The sequence below is a fragment of the Dendronephthya gigantea genome, unplaced genomic scaffold (assembly GCF_004324835.1).
Source record: "Dendronephthya gigantea isolate DGI-Jeju-01 unplaced genomic scaffold, DenGig_1.0 000022F, whole genome shotgun sequence".
Lineage (NCBI taxonomy): Eukaryota > Metazoa > Cnidaria > Anthozoa > Malacalcyonacea > Nephtheidae > Dendronephthya > Dendronephthya gigantea.
The window spans coordinates 719,903-734,686 of NW_021163032.1; the positions used below are offsets into that span (position 1 = coordinate 719,903).

The following is a 14,784-nucleotide window of genomic DNA, read 5'->3' on the forward strand; positions in this document are numbered from 1 at the left end:
AATGGCAAAAGTTAGAATTTTCCCTTACAAGACAGTCATTGGCTCGGTTCTTTAATTACTCGTTATTCCCTTTGTGTTTTGTGACGGTCAATTATGATCAAAAGATTAATATTATGATCAAAATATTAATATTATATTAAAAATTATACGGTCAATACATTAATAAAATTTAGTCCAACTCCTATGATGGGTGGTCTTAGCATACAGACGACCAGCGCCATAGAATAAACTAGGGTTTGGTATGAATGAAAGGTTTGTTAAAATCTCCATGTTTAATAAAATATGTTCCGTATCCGTAATTATGCATTCCGTTTCCGCAATTCCGTACTCCGAATCCGCATTTTATCCCAACCCTCCCAGTATGGGGGGAACGAGTATTTAGTATTGGTACGGCCCACCTCTACCTCGTAGTTAGTCTAGATAAGGAGCAGTGTCGCAGCAGAGACGAAGCAAATAACTCTCACAAGCAACACATCTGAGATGGGAGGAGAGTCTAGCAAAACCGTAATAAAATACGTGCCAGTAGAAAGCCAAATCGACATAAAAAGACAACTTGATGAATCGCTTGCGGAAGTCCACAAACAAAAATGTTTAGTGACTGAAAATATCGTAGAGCAAATACAGTTGCAACAAAATGCGGTGATTATGAAGTATAGTGATCTAACAGACAAAGGAGAAATCGTCAAAGATATTCGTGGGATAGTCAAGGGCGATCATGCTGTAGAATTTCTTGCGGATCATGCCGAGAAGATGATCGATGTGTTTCAAAACAGCAAAGCGATGAAGGAATTACAACGCTGGAATCAGGTGAAAAAGGTATAAAATATCAACGTACGAGTGTTAAACACATAAAATGTTCAGCGTTTCTGTTTCTCTGAGACTTAATTGTACCTATGACAAGAAGTCGATGACGTATTAAATATACATTTTAGCATGTTTTCTTATTTCAGCTTATACGATGCGCATTTTGGTCGTGTTAAATGCAATTCAAGGAGCGTTTTTTTGCTTGTGCTTTCAGTTGCAAAAACAGAGCAGGTTAACTCAAAACGAAGGCTATTTTTAAGAGGGGAATGATGAGTCGGGGCATCCATTCCTATCCTCATTTTAGCAAAATAATATATTATTAAATTTTGAAATATATCAACTAGATCGAGTACACAGAATATGCACATGCACATGCACAATCGTTTAGTTTTTATCAAATAGGCGTATCGAGTCGTTTAGTTTGATCGAGTACACAGAATATGCGTACAGTCGTTTAGTTTTGATCAAGTCACAGAATATGCGTACAGTCGTTTAGTTTTAATCAAGTACACAGAAAAGATAGAAAGGGTTTTTTAAACCGGTTAGGCTTTCTGGGAAACCTCCGTCTCTAGGAAGCATATAGAAACTTGCTAGAAGATCCTAGGAATTGACATATTTCAATTCTAAAATTTTGGGAATTTGGTTTTAATCACACCCGCAGCTGATGTTAGGCACAAAAAACAGGAAGTCGAATGAGCCGCTGAACGCCAATTGCTGAGTTGATCACAAACAGTCATACGTGCCACGATTTATTCCGTTTGGCCGAAATAAAGATTGGTCGCAATAATATTATGAGGTTTATATGAGGACTGATCCATTACTGTTTTGGATAATTCAGAACACTGTGCGAGAAGTGCGTGTAATGGTGGAATTATTGGATGCACATATTGTGCTGGAACAGTGTGCAGTCTATTACATATGCGTTTAACCATGCGTTTTATTAATTATTTTATAATACAACATTTATAATACGCGCGTGCTGATTGGTCGAGAAGCGTGTTTTTATAACTGTATAGAAACACGGGACTTTTCCTGCCGAACTTGACAAGCGAAGCGATGTAATGAGAATTTGCAATTGAATCAAATTCTAATATTTGTAAAAAATATTTTTGGAGTTATATTATAAAAGAAATAGAAACGTTTTTTCCTCGGTTCCTATACAGTTATAAAAACACTTGTGGGAGTTGGGAGAACTCGAAATAACGTGGAAACCACTGATTATTCCGAGTTCTCTCAAACTCCCACAAGTGTTTCTATTTAACAATTAGACAACGAGTCCGAGTTGTCTATTCGCTCATAGACAACGAAGGCGAGTTGTCTAATTGTTTTAGTATACACCCTGTACCTAGATATATTAATTTCGAGAAAATAATCGATACACCGCAATTACACCGAAAAATAATTTAATTAATCAATTTAAATAATTTAATTTAATTTTATACGGTCGCGCGAGCGAATTTTTCCCAAACGTTCACCATCACGAATAAACAATGGTTGAGTAGCCAATCAGAATGTAGGATTTGTAATAGAAAATAGTCGGGTGTATACTAAAACTGTATGGAAACACGGAAATTTATGCACGTCGAGGAGTACTAGAACAGTTATAACTGTTCGCATAATACACAGTATAATGTTTTCATGTATTTTCATGTCTAAATTGAACCTCACAACTATAGCCTTCACATTTCTCAAAATAGATATATGTCTATGGTTGACGACAAAGTCTTAAAATAAGGTCAACATAACATCACAGTTAAACATATTATCTGTTACATCACTTTAAAACATGTGAAAATTTTACGTGTTCTGTTCCACTCCATTACTGCTCCTGAAATCTGAAGTGCTTCGAACAATAAATGGAACAGCCCTATGGTGGGTGGCGGGGTAGTATTTTAGGACTTTTTAATCAAAATACTCAGCCGTATTATTGCAGAACTTGGAAATATTTGGATTCAGCGTAGTTTAGCAGCAAAATTGTAGTTGAAAAGAATAGCTACCACCTCACCCAGCACGCCTAGAGCAAGTCAATAAATCCCTCCGTTCTTGTTTTATTAGATTAAAAGATGTGGCAACAAGGTTGTTGGTATGGAGCTACATTACAAAGTCATTATCACGGATGAAAAAGTGGGTGCCTTGTCTCGTTTTGTTGGTGGAACAAATGAGACCGTTGTCATTCTTGCTTATAAATACATCGAACATGCGCTTTCTACAGATCCTTCTACTCTGCCAGACGAAGAAAAATTAAAGGCTCTGAGTTTCTAAATTACTGAAAGTCAACGAGAACGGTTTTTTTTGCAACAGTATAGGATCGAAACTATTAAAATGACGGTTGTTAGAATTTTAACGCCCTAACAGCCCAGCACTTATTGAACTTTTATAATATGTTCTGTGCTCATAACCATAGGAATTCAGTAATACTTTTAGAATAATGTTAATTCAATGGCAAATAAAATTTGATACTGCTATTTGATATCTTGAAACTCCCAGCGGGGAATAATGAACAATTCTGGGAAAGTTGACCCTTCTGAGAAAATGCATCGTCTCACAAAGTACGTGGATGAATTTGAAGAACGCGGTGAAATTTGTTTGAACTTCAGTCAGATAATTTACATGGATTGCTAAAATTTCCATAGCTCATATGGTCAATACCTGCGAACAAGTTACACTCGTCATGTCGACAAAATACGAACGCGGGAATTTATAGAGCGACAAACAAATTTAAACCATTTCTACACGCTTTGAACTCCATGCAAAAGAACACTAATCACTATGCTGCGCAAATATGCAACAAAAAACTGCCATTTGTTAAAACAACCAAATTTCAAACTATACGTTGATGACTGAAGTACTACGTTCACTAAATATGTAGCAAACATTCATGGTTTGGTTAATTCCCTTCTCACCGACGACTAAATTTTGGATGTAAATATTACTACAAATACGCCTTAATATTGCAAGGAAATTCGGACAGTTTACAAACCTGTATATCGATGAAGTATTTCTCCATTTCAATGTTTTCACAGCACTTTCGACGTAGTACAAATTGGAATTAAAATCAAACCTCATGGTTAAAGGTTTTCGCTTCACATCGCCGCGTATAGCAATGGTACTTTAATTACATTGCACGGTGTGTCGGTGTCGTTCTCCGATCCCTTCACGAACGTCGCACGAAGTCTCACCGACATACCGCGAGAACCAGAAAACAAAGTTAAAACGCAAAATAGTTGAATTTATCACTGAAGATTTACATAGTCACTTATAATCAAATAATATAATAATGGGCTATTTTGTACAAATACCAAATTTCACTGCTTCAGATAAGTCAAATTCATCCCTACATTATACGTCTGAACTAATGGGTAACATTTGTAGGACCGTTTAAAATTTCTAGTAGACTTTGAAACACCTTCATTGAGCGCAAATCATAACTACGTGAACACTCACGCCGTCCTTACTCACGCGGTCACGCGCGCTTGCTTCTTAAAATGAAATACCGTCTGAACCAGGTGAACGAGCCGGTCCTTTTAATAACTAATGGCTGCACTTTGGGCTCAATTTGCTCGCAACAAAGATTGTGAAACCGATTACTTACTTTTCAATCATTTATTCTTTAATACTATTTATTAACGTCCTTATAACTTTTGATATATAATACTACATAATATGACTTAAACAGTTCAACTTATCTGTCTGAGCACAACTCAGAGTTCGGTATGAATTCCGCATTCCGGATCCGCCTTTTATCGCAACCATCCCAGTATCGGTGGTATCGAGTATTTAGTGTTGGTACGGCCCACCTCTACTTCGTAGTTAGTCCAGACCACGAGCAGTTCACAGCAGAGAACGAAGCAAATAACTCTCACAAACAACACATTTGAGATGGGAGGATCGTCTAGCAAAGACGTAATAAAACAGGACACAGCAGAAAAACAAAACGAAATAAAAAGACAACTAAATGAATCGCTTGCGGAAGTCAACGAACAAAAATGTTTAGTGACTGAAAATGTCATGGAACAAATGCAGTTGCATCAAAATTCGGTGGTTATGAGATATAGTGATCTAACAGACAAAGAAGAAATCAACAAAGATATTCGTGGGATAGTCAAGGGCGAAAATGCTGTAAAATTTCTTTCGGAACATGCCGAGAAGATGATCGATGTGTTTCAAAACAGCAAAGCGATGAAGGAATTACAACGCCTGGAATCAGGTGAAAAAGGTATAAAATATCAATGCACGAGTGTTAAACACATAAAATGTTCTGCGTTTCTGTTTCTCTGAAACTTAATTGTACCTATGACAAGAAGTCAAGGTAAGTACTGAATTGAACAAATCTCGAACAAGACCTACACAGAGTCGCAAGTTGGTGCTGCGAAAACCACCTTTTAATTAATCCGGGGAAAACTAAGTTCATGATAATTGGAACAAAGCAGCTGATGAACAGACTACCTACAGATATATCCGTATCATTCTTGGGCAAATCTCTTAGACCAGTGGACTTCGCTAGGTGTCACGTTAGATAGTCACTTAAATTACGACAATCGTACCTCGCTACTAGTCTCGTCGTGTATGAACAAATTATACCAGATAAACCGTGCTAAAAATAGTTTCGACACAAAAACTCTATCGGAAATCACTTCATCCATAGTCATCAGCAAGATGCTTTATTGCTCTTCGGTGTGGTCGAACACATCTGCCACCAACGTAAAGAAAGTCCAATCGATCCAGAATTTTGCATGTAAGATCATCACAAAATCCAGGAAATACGACCAAGTAACTCCACTTCTACGTGAATTAAATTGGCTCCCAGTGGACAAATTACTATATTTTAGAGACGCACTAACTGACTATTTATTTTGACGTACTAAAGTTTAAACAACGCCCGACTACCTTTGTAACAAATTGATAAAAAAGTCATCAATCCACAACCGTAGTACTCGTACACGCGACTCTCTTCAAATACCACAATTCAAAACTGCAGCTGGCCAACGGACATTTGCATATAGAGCTGTCCACATCTGGAACAATTTAGAAAAGAACCTGAAAGACAGCTGTTCCCTCAAAACATTTAAAGCAGCACTGAAAAAACATTTGCTTAAGAAAACATTTAACACAACTAACTAAATTATGTACATAGTTAAGATAATTTTTAAGATGCTTTTGTAAAGCTTATTTATGAAACCTCTACTGCATGCATGTTAAATGTCAATAATTTCTGAAAAACCCTTTCAGGGAGAATTTATTAAATCTCTACATCTACATCTATACGATGCGCATTTTGGTCGTGTTAAATGCAATTCAAGGAGCGTTTTTTGCTTGTGCTTTCAGTTGCAAAAACAGAGCAGGTTAACTCGAAACGAAGGCTATTTTTAAGTGGGGAATGATGAGTCGGGGTATCCATTCCTATCCCCATTTTAGCAAAATAATATATTATTAAATTTCGATATATATCAACTAGATCGAGTACACCGAGAATATGCACATGCACAATCGTTTAGTTTTGATCGAGTACACAGAATATGCATACAGTCGTTTAGTTTTGATCAAGTACACAGAAAAGATAGGTACACAAAAAAGGGTTTTTTTAAACTGAGTTAGGCTTTCTGGGAAACCTCCGTCTCTAAGAGGCATATAGAAACTCTCTAGAAGACCTTAGGAATTGACATACTCCAATTCTAAAATTTTGGGAATTTGGTTTTAAACACACCCACAGCTAAGGCCAAAAAAAACAGGAAGTCGAATGAGCCGCTGAACGCCAATTGCTGAGTTGATCACAACAGTCATACGCGCCACGCTTTATTCCGATTGGTCGAAATGAAGATTGGCCGCAATAATATTATGAGGTTTATATGAGGGCTGTTCCATTGTGTAATCGAGAAGTTATCGTTCTAGTTACGCCACTGATCGAGTATTTAGTATTGGTATCGGCCTACCTCTACTTCATAGTTAGTCCAGACCACGAGCAGTATACTCGCAGCAAAGAACGAAGCAAATAACTCTCACAAACAAAACATCTGAGATGGGAATATCCTATAGCACAGCCTTAATACAACAGGTGACAGAAGAAAGCCAAATCGACATAAAAAGACAACTAAATGAAATGCTGGCGGAAGTCGACCAACAAAAATGTTTAGTGACTGAAAATGTCATGGAACAAATACAGTTGCATCAAAATTCGGTGGTTATGAGATATAGTGATCTAACAGACAAAGGAGAAATCACCAAAGATATTCGTGGGATAGTAAAGGGCGAAAATGCTGTAGAATTTCTTTCGGAACATGCCGGGAAGATGATCGATGTGTTTGAAAACAGCAAAGCGATGAAAGAATTACAACGCTGGAATCAGGTGAAAAAGGTATAAAATATCAACGTACGAGTGTTAAACACATAAAATGTTCTGCGTTTCTGTTTCTCTGAAACTTAATTGTACTATGACAAGAAGTCAATAACGTATTAAATAAACATTTTAGCATGTTTTCAGGCCTATACGATACGTATTTTTGTCGTGTTAAGAGGAGATTTTTTATTATGTCGCGTATTTTGGCGGGAAAACGCTCAAAACCTCTTTTCGGCGTACCACTCAAAATCCATTTATTTTACCGTTATTCTTTAGATTATGTTGTGAACTAAGTTTTGAACTGTATTTGGTGAATGCAAAACACCAAACAAAGGTGTTATTACAAAATATAATGCGGCGGCTATCAACGTTATAATGTCAACGCCATTATAACTGAAATGAATACAAAAGAAGCTTTGCGTATCGAGTCTTTTAGTTTTGATCAAGTACACAGAATATGCGTATCGAGTCGTTCAGTTTTGATCAAGTATACACAGAATATGCGTATCGAGTCTTTTAGTTTTGATCAAGTATACACAGAATATGCGTATCGAGTCGTTTAGTTTTGATCAAGTACATAAAATATGCGTATCGAGTCGTTATATAGTTTTGATCGAGTACAGAGAATATGCGTATCGAGTCGTTTAGTTTTGATCAAGTCACAGAATATGCGTATCGAGTCGTTTAGTTTTGATCAAGTACACAGAATATGCGTATCGAGTCTTTCAGTTTTGATCAAGTACATAGAATATGCGTATCGAGTCGTTTAGTTTTGATCGAGTACATAGAATATGCGTATCGAGTCTTTCAGTTTTGATAGAGTACAGAGAATATGCGTTTCGAGTCGTTTAGTTTAATTTTGGTCAAGTACACAGAATATGCGTATCGAGTCTTTTAGTTTTTATCAAGTCACAGAATATGCGTATCGAGTCTTTTAGTTTTGATCGAGTACATAGAATATGCGTATCGAGTCTTTTAGTTTTGATCGAGTACACAGAATATGCGTATCGAGTCTTTTAGTTTTGATCCAGTACATAGAATATGCGTATCGAGTCGTTTAGTTTTGATCAAGTACATAGAATATGCGTATCGAGTCGTTTAGTTTTGATCAAGTCACAGAATATGCGTATCGAGTCTTTAGTTTTGATCAAGTACATAGAATATGCGTATCGAGTCTTTTAGTTTTGATCAAGAATAGAATATGCGTAGTCTTTAGTACAAGTACATAGAATATGCGTATCGAGTCTTTTAGTTTTGATTAAGTACATAGAATATGCGTATCGAGTCTTTTAGTTTTGATCAAGTACACAGAATATGCATATCGAGTCTTTGATCAGAATTGCGATCGAGTCAGACACATAGAATATGCGTATCGAGTCGTTTAGTTTTGATCAAGTACATAGAATATGCGTATCGAGTCGTTTAGTTTTGATCAAGTCACAGAATATGCGTATCGAGTCTTTTAGTTTTGATCAAGTACATAGAATATGCGTATCGAGTCTTTTAGTTTTGATCAAGTACATAGAATATGCGTATCGAGTCTTTTAGTTTTGATCAAGTACATAGAATATGCGTATCGAGTTTTAGTTTTGATCAAGTACATAGAATATGCGTATCGAGTCTTTAGTTTTGATCAAGTACACAGAATATGCGTATCGAGTTTTTAGTGATCGAAGATCAAGTACACAGAATATGCATATCGAGTCTTTCAGTTTTGATCAAGTACACAGAATATGCGTATCGAGTCTTTCAGTTTTGATCAAGTACATAGAATATGCGTATCGAGTCGTTTAGTTTTGATCAAGTACACAGAATATGCGTATCGAGTCGTTTAGTTTTGATCAAGTCACAGAATATGCGTATCGAGTCTTTCAGTTTTGATCAAGTACATAGAATATGCGTATCGAGTCGTTTAGTTTTGATCAAGTACACAGAATATGCGTATCGAGTCGTTTAGTTTTGATCAAGTACATAGAATATGCGTATCGAGTCTTTTAGTTTTGATCAAGTACATAGAATATGCGTATCGAGTCTTTTAGTTTTGATTAAGTACATAGAATATGCGTATCGAGTCTTTTAGTTTTGATCAAGTACACAGAATATGCATATCGAGTCTTTCAGTTTTGATCAAGTACACAGAATATGCGTATCGAGTCTTTTAGTTTTGATCAAGTACATAGAATATGCGTCAGTATCGAGTCTTTCAGTTTTGATCAAGTACACAGAATATGCGTATCGAGTCTTTCAGTTTTGATCAAGTACATAGAATATGCGTATCGAGTCGTTTAGTTTTGATCAAGTACATAGAATATGCGTATCGAGTCTTTCAGTTTTGATCAAGTACATAGAATATGCGTATCGAGTCGTTTAGTTTTGATCAAGTACATAGAATATGCGTATCGAGTCTTTTAGTTTTGATCAAGTACATAGAATATGCGTATCGAGTCGTTTAGTTTTGATCAAGTACACAGAATATGCGTATCGAGTCTTTTAGTTTTGATCAAGTACATAGAATATGCGTATCGAGTCTTTTAGTTTTGATCAAGTACATAGAATATGCGTATCGAGTCGTTTAGTTTTGATCAAGTACATAGAATATGCGTATCGAGTCGTTTAGTTTTGATCAAGTACATAGAATATCGAGTCTTTCAGTTTTGATCAAGTACATAGAATATGCGTATCGAGTCGTTTAGTTTTGATCAAGTACACAGAATATGCGTATCGAGTCGTTTAGTTTTGATCAAGTACAGAATATGCGTATCGAGTCTTTAGTTTTGATCAAGTACATAGAATATGCGTATCGAGTCGTTTAGTTTTGATCAAGTACACAGAATATGCGTATCGAGTCGTTTAGTTTTGATCAAGTACATAGAATATGCGTATCGAGTCTTTTAGTTTTGATCAAGTACATAGAATATGCGTATCGAGTCTTTAGTTTTGATCAAGTACACGGAATATGCGTATCGAGTCGTTTAGTTTTGATCAAGTACATAGAATATGCGTATCGAGTCTTTCAGTTTTGATCAAGTACACAGAATATGCGTATCGAGTCTTTAGTTTTGATCAAGTACATAGAATATGCGCGTATCGAGTCTTTCAGTTTTGATCAAGTACACAGAATATGCGTATCGAGTCTTTCAGTTTTGATCAAGTACATAGAATATGCGTATCGAGTCTTTTAGTTTTGATCAAGTACATGCATAGAATATGCGTATCGAGTCTTTCAGTTTTGATCAAGTACATAGAATATGCGTATCGAGTCGTTTAGTTTTGATCAAGTACATAGAATATGCGTATCGAGTCTTTCAGTTTTGATCAAGTACACAGAATATGCGTATCGAGTCGTTTAGTTTTGATCAAGTACATAGAATATGCGTCAGTATCGAGTCTTTCAGTTTTGATCAAGTACACAGAATATGCGTATCGAGTCTTTCAGTTTTGATCAAGTACATAGAATATGCGTATCGAGTCGTTTAGTTTTGATCAAGTACATAGAATATGCGTATCGAGTCTTTCAGTTTTGATCAAGTACATAGAATATGCGTATCGAGTCGTTTAGTTTTGATCAAGTACATAGAATATGCGTATCGAGTCTTTCAGTTTTGATCAAGTACATAGAATATGCGTATCGAGTCGTTTAGTTTTGATCAAGTACATAGAATATGCGTATCGAGTCTTTTAGTTTTGATCAAGTACATAGAATATGCGTATCGAGTCTTTTAGTTTTGATCAAGTACATAGAATATGCGTATCGAGTCTTTAGTTTTGATCAAGTACATAGAATATGCGTATCGAGTCTTTAGTTTTGATCAAGTACATAGAATATGCGTATCGAGTTTTAGTTTTGATCAAGTACACAGAATATGCGTATCGAGTCTTTCAGTTTGATCAAGTACAGAATATGCGTATCGAGTCTTTAGTTTTGATCAAGTACATAGAATATGCGTATCGAGTCGTTTAGTTTTGATCAAGTCACAGAATATGCGTATCGAGTCTTTCAGTTTTGATCAAGTACATAGAATATGCGTATCGAGTCGTTTAGTTTTGATCAAGTACACAGAATATGCGTATCGAGTCGTTTAGTTTTGATCAAGTACAGAATATGCGTATCGAGTCTTTAGTTTTGATCAAGTACATAGAATATGCGTATCGAGTCGTTTAGTTTTGATCAAGTACACAGAATATGCGTATCGAGTCGTTTAGTTTTGATCAAGTACATAGAATATGCGTATCGAGTCTTTAGTTTTGATCAAGTACACATAGAATATGCGTATCGAGTCTTTAGTTTTGATCAAGTACATAGAATATGCGTATCGAGTCGTTTAGTTTTGATCAAGTACATAGAATATGCGTATCGAGTCTTTCAGTTTTGATCAAGTACACAGAATATGCGTATCGAGTCGTTTAGTTTTGATCAAGTACATAGAATATGCGTCAGTATCGAGTCTTTCAGTTTTGATCAAGTACATAGAATATGCGTATCGAGTCTTTCAGTTTTGATCAAGTACATAGAATATGCGTATCGAGTCGTTTAGTTTTGATCAAGTACATAGAATATGCGTATCGAGTCTTTCAGTTTTGATCAAGTACATAGAATATGCGTATCGAGTCGTTTTTTTGATCAAGTACATAGAATATGCGTATCGAGTTTTAGTTTTGATCAAGTACATAGAATATGCGTATCGAGTCGTTTAGTTTTGATCAAGTACACAGAATATGCGTATCGAGTCGTTTAGTTTTGATCAAGTACATAGAATATGCGTATCGAGTCTTTAGTTTTGATCAAGTACATAGAATATGCGTATCGAGTCGTTTAGTTTTGATCAAGTACATAGAATATGCGTATCGAGTCGTTTAGTTTTGATCAAGTACATAGAATATTATCGAGTCTTTTCAGTTTTGATCAAGTACATAGAATATGCGTATCGAGTCGTTTAGTTTTGATCAAGTACACAGAATATGCGTATCGAGTCGTTTAGTTTTGATCAAGTACATAGAATATGCGTATCGAGTCTTTAGTTTTGATCAAGTACATAGAATATGCGTATCGAGTCGTTTAGTTTGATCAAGTACACAGAATATGCGTATCGAGTCGTTTAGTTTTGATCAAGTACATAGAATATGCGTATCGAGTCTTTAGTTTTGATCAAGTACACATAGAATATGCGTATCGAGTCTTTAGTTTTGATCAAGTACATAGAATATGCGTATCGAGTCGTTTAGTTTGATCAAGTACATAGAATATGCGTATCGAGTCTTTCAGTTTGATCAAGTACACAGAATATGCGTATCGAGTCGTTTAGTTTTGATCAAGTACATAGAATATAGCGTATCGAGTCTTCAGTTTGATCAAGTACACAGAATATGCGTATCGAGTCTTTCAGTTTTGATCAAGTACATAGAATATGCGTATCGAGTGTTTTAGTTTGATCAAGTACATAGAATATGCGTATCGAGTCTTTCAGTTTTGATCAAGTACATAGAATATGCGTATCGAGTCGTTTAGTTTTGATCAAGTACATAGAATATGCGTATCGAGTCTTTCAGTTTTGATCAAGTACATAGAATATGCGTATCGAGTCGTTTAGTTTTGATCAAGTACATAGAATATGCGTATCGAGTCTTTTAGTTTTGATCAAGTACATAGAATATGCGTATCGAGTCGTTTAGTTTTGATCAAGTCACAGAATATGCGTATCGAATCTTTCAGTTTTGATCAAGTACATAGAATATGCGTATCGAGTCGTTTAGTTTTGATCAAGTCACAGAATATGCGTATCGAGTCTTTCAGTTTTGATCAAGTACATAGAATATGCGTATCGAGTCTTTTAGTTTTGATCGAGTACACAGAATATGCATACAGTCGTTTAGTTTTGATCAAGTATACAGAAAAGATAGAAAGGGTTCTTTTAAACCGAGTTAAGCTTTCTGGGAAGCCTCCGTCTCTAGGAGGCATATAGAAACTTCCTAGAAGACCTTAGGAATTGACATACTCCAATTCTAAAATTGACATACTCCAATTCTAAACACACCCACAGCTGATGTTGGCCAAAAAAAACATGAAGTCGAATGAGCCGCTAAACGCCAATTGCTGAGTTGATCACAAACAGTCATACGAGCCACGTTTTATTCCGATTGGTCGAAATGAAATTGGCCGCAATAATATTATGAGGTTTATTATGAGGGCCACTTTTTTTGTAGTTTAAACGTCGTTAACTTTAATCACGTAGTTAAGCTAGCTGTATAAAAAAGTAGTTAGCGTTAAAATGTAGTTAAAGTTAATCATCCTCAAGGGCATCGTTAACTTTCCAAATGTAGTTAAAATGGCGTCTTGAGCTTTTTGAGGAGTGAGAAAACATTTAAAACATCAACACATACCAAGGTTTTCCACCGTTATCCACTCAGAAAAGCCCCGTCGAAGCTTGTAAACTTTCAATATGCTTTTATTTTTGTCATTTGGGCAGCAACGGAGTACAATTTTGCTTCGGGGGACGTGTCGATGCCAAATTACCATCCTAGCAAAGATTAGCCATCTCCATTTTCAATTGCAACCGGTATTTCGACTCAAAGGGACCTTTTTATATTAAGAGCGTTGTTTTCGTTGAATTATTTTGAACTTTTTCCTTGTTTTATTGCATTTTTTACAATATTTTAGATCAAAATACTGTCAATTTTTGTAAATACGGGCCAAAAAAAAACAGGAAGTCGAATGAGCCGCTAAACGCCAATTGCTGAGGAGTTGATCACAAACAGTCATACGCGCCACGATTTATTCCGATTGGCCGAAATTAAGATTGGCCGCAATAATATTATCAGGTTTATATGAGGGCTGCTCCATTTACTGTTCTGGATAATTCAGAACACTGTGCAAGAAGTGCGTGTGATAAAATTAATGAAGGATTACAGACCATAAACTAACCTTGTTTTATTTATAGATTAAGAGATGTGGCAACAAGGTTGTTGGTATGGAGCTACATTACAAAATCATTATCATGGATAAACAAGTGGGTGTCATGTCACATGTTGGTCGTGGAACAAAAGAAACCATTGTCATTCTTGCTTATAAATACATCGAACATGCGCTTTCTACAGATCCTTCTGCTCTGCCAGACGAAGAAAAATTAAAGGCTCTGCGTTTCTAAATTACTGAAAGTCAACGAGAACGTTTTCTTGCAAAGTATACGATCGAAACTATTAAAATGACGGTTGTTAGAATTTTAACGCCCTAACAGCCCAGTACTTTTTAAACTTTTATAATATGTTTTTGTGCTCATAGCCATGGAAATTCAGTAATACTTTTAAAATAATGTTAATTCAAAGGCAAATAAAATTTGATACTGCTATTTGATATCTTGAAACTCCTAGCGGGGAAAAATGAATACTTCCGGGAAAGTTGAGCCTTACATGGATGAATTTCAAGAACGCTGATTACATGGATTGCTAAAATTTCCATAGCTCAAATGGTCAATACCTGCGCACAAGTTACACTCGTCATGTCGACAAAATACGAACGCGGGAGTTTATAGAGCGACAAACAAATTTAAACCATTTCTACACGCTGTGAACTCCATGCAAAAGAACACTAATCACTATGCTGCACAAATATGCATCAAAACACTGCCATTTGTTAAAACAACCAAATTTCA

General features: G+C 35.9%; 2 protein-coding genes across 2 annotated transcripts; both read left to right on the forward strand.

Annotated features, from left to right (window-relative positions):
- The first annotated feature begins 370 nt into the window (after window positions 1–370).
- On the forward strand, window positions 371–3,262 carry LOC114522194. The gene is made up of 2 exons (XM_028542826.1): window positions 371–816; window positions 2,860–3,262. The coding sequence occupies exons 1-2, from the start codon at window positions 481–483 to the stop codon at window positions 3,064–3,066; spliced, it is 543 nt and encodes a 180-aa protein (XP_028398627.1). The 5' UTR covers window positions 371–480; the 3' UTR covers window positions 3,067–3,262.
- Window positions 3,263–6,651: 3,389 nt separating this feature from the next.
- Window positions 6,652–14,412, forward strand: LOC114522196. Its single transcript, XM_028542829.1, has 2 exons — window positions 6,652–7,156; window positions 14,074–14,412. Exons 1-2 carry the CDS (start codon window positions 6,821–6,823, stop codon window positions 14,278–14,280), a joined length of 543 nt encoding a protein of 180 aa, XP_028398630.1. The 5' UTR covers window positions 6,652–6,820; the 3' UTR covers window positions 14,281–14,412.
- The last annotated feature ends 372 nt before the right edge of the window (window positions 14,413–14,784 follow it).

Bases quoted from the DNA above. Each gene is read 5' to 3' on its own strand.
- LOC114522194 (XM_028542826.1), top strand. From the start codon at position 481: ATGGGAGGAGAGTCTAGCAAAACCGTAATAAAATACGTGCCAGTAGAA. The intron at 817-2,859 runs GTATAAAATATC...TTGTTTTATTAG, and splicing joins GCTGGAATCAGGTGAAAAAG to ATTAAAAGATGTGGCAACAA.
- LOC114522196 (XM_028542829.1), top strand. From the start codon at position 6,821: ATGGGAATATCCTATAGCACAGCCTTAATACAACAGGTGACAGAAGAA. The intron at 7,157-14,073 runs GTATAAAATATC...TTTTATTTATAG, and splicing joins GCTGGAATCAGGTGAAAAAG to ATTAAGAGATGTGGCAACAA.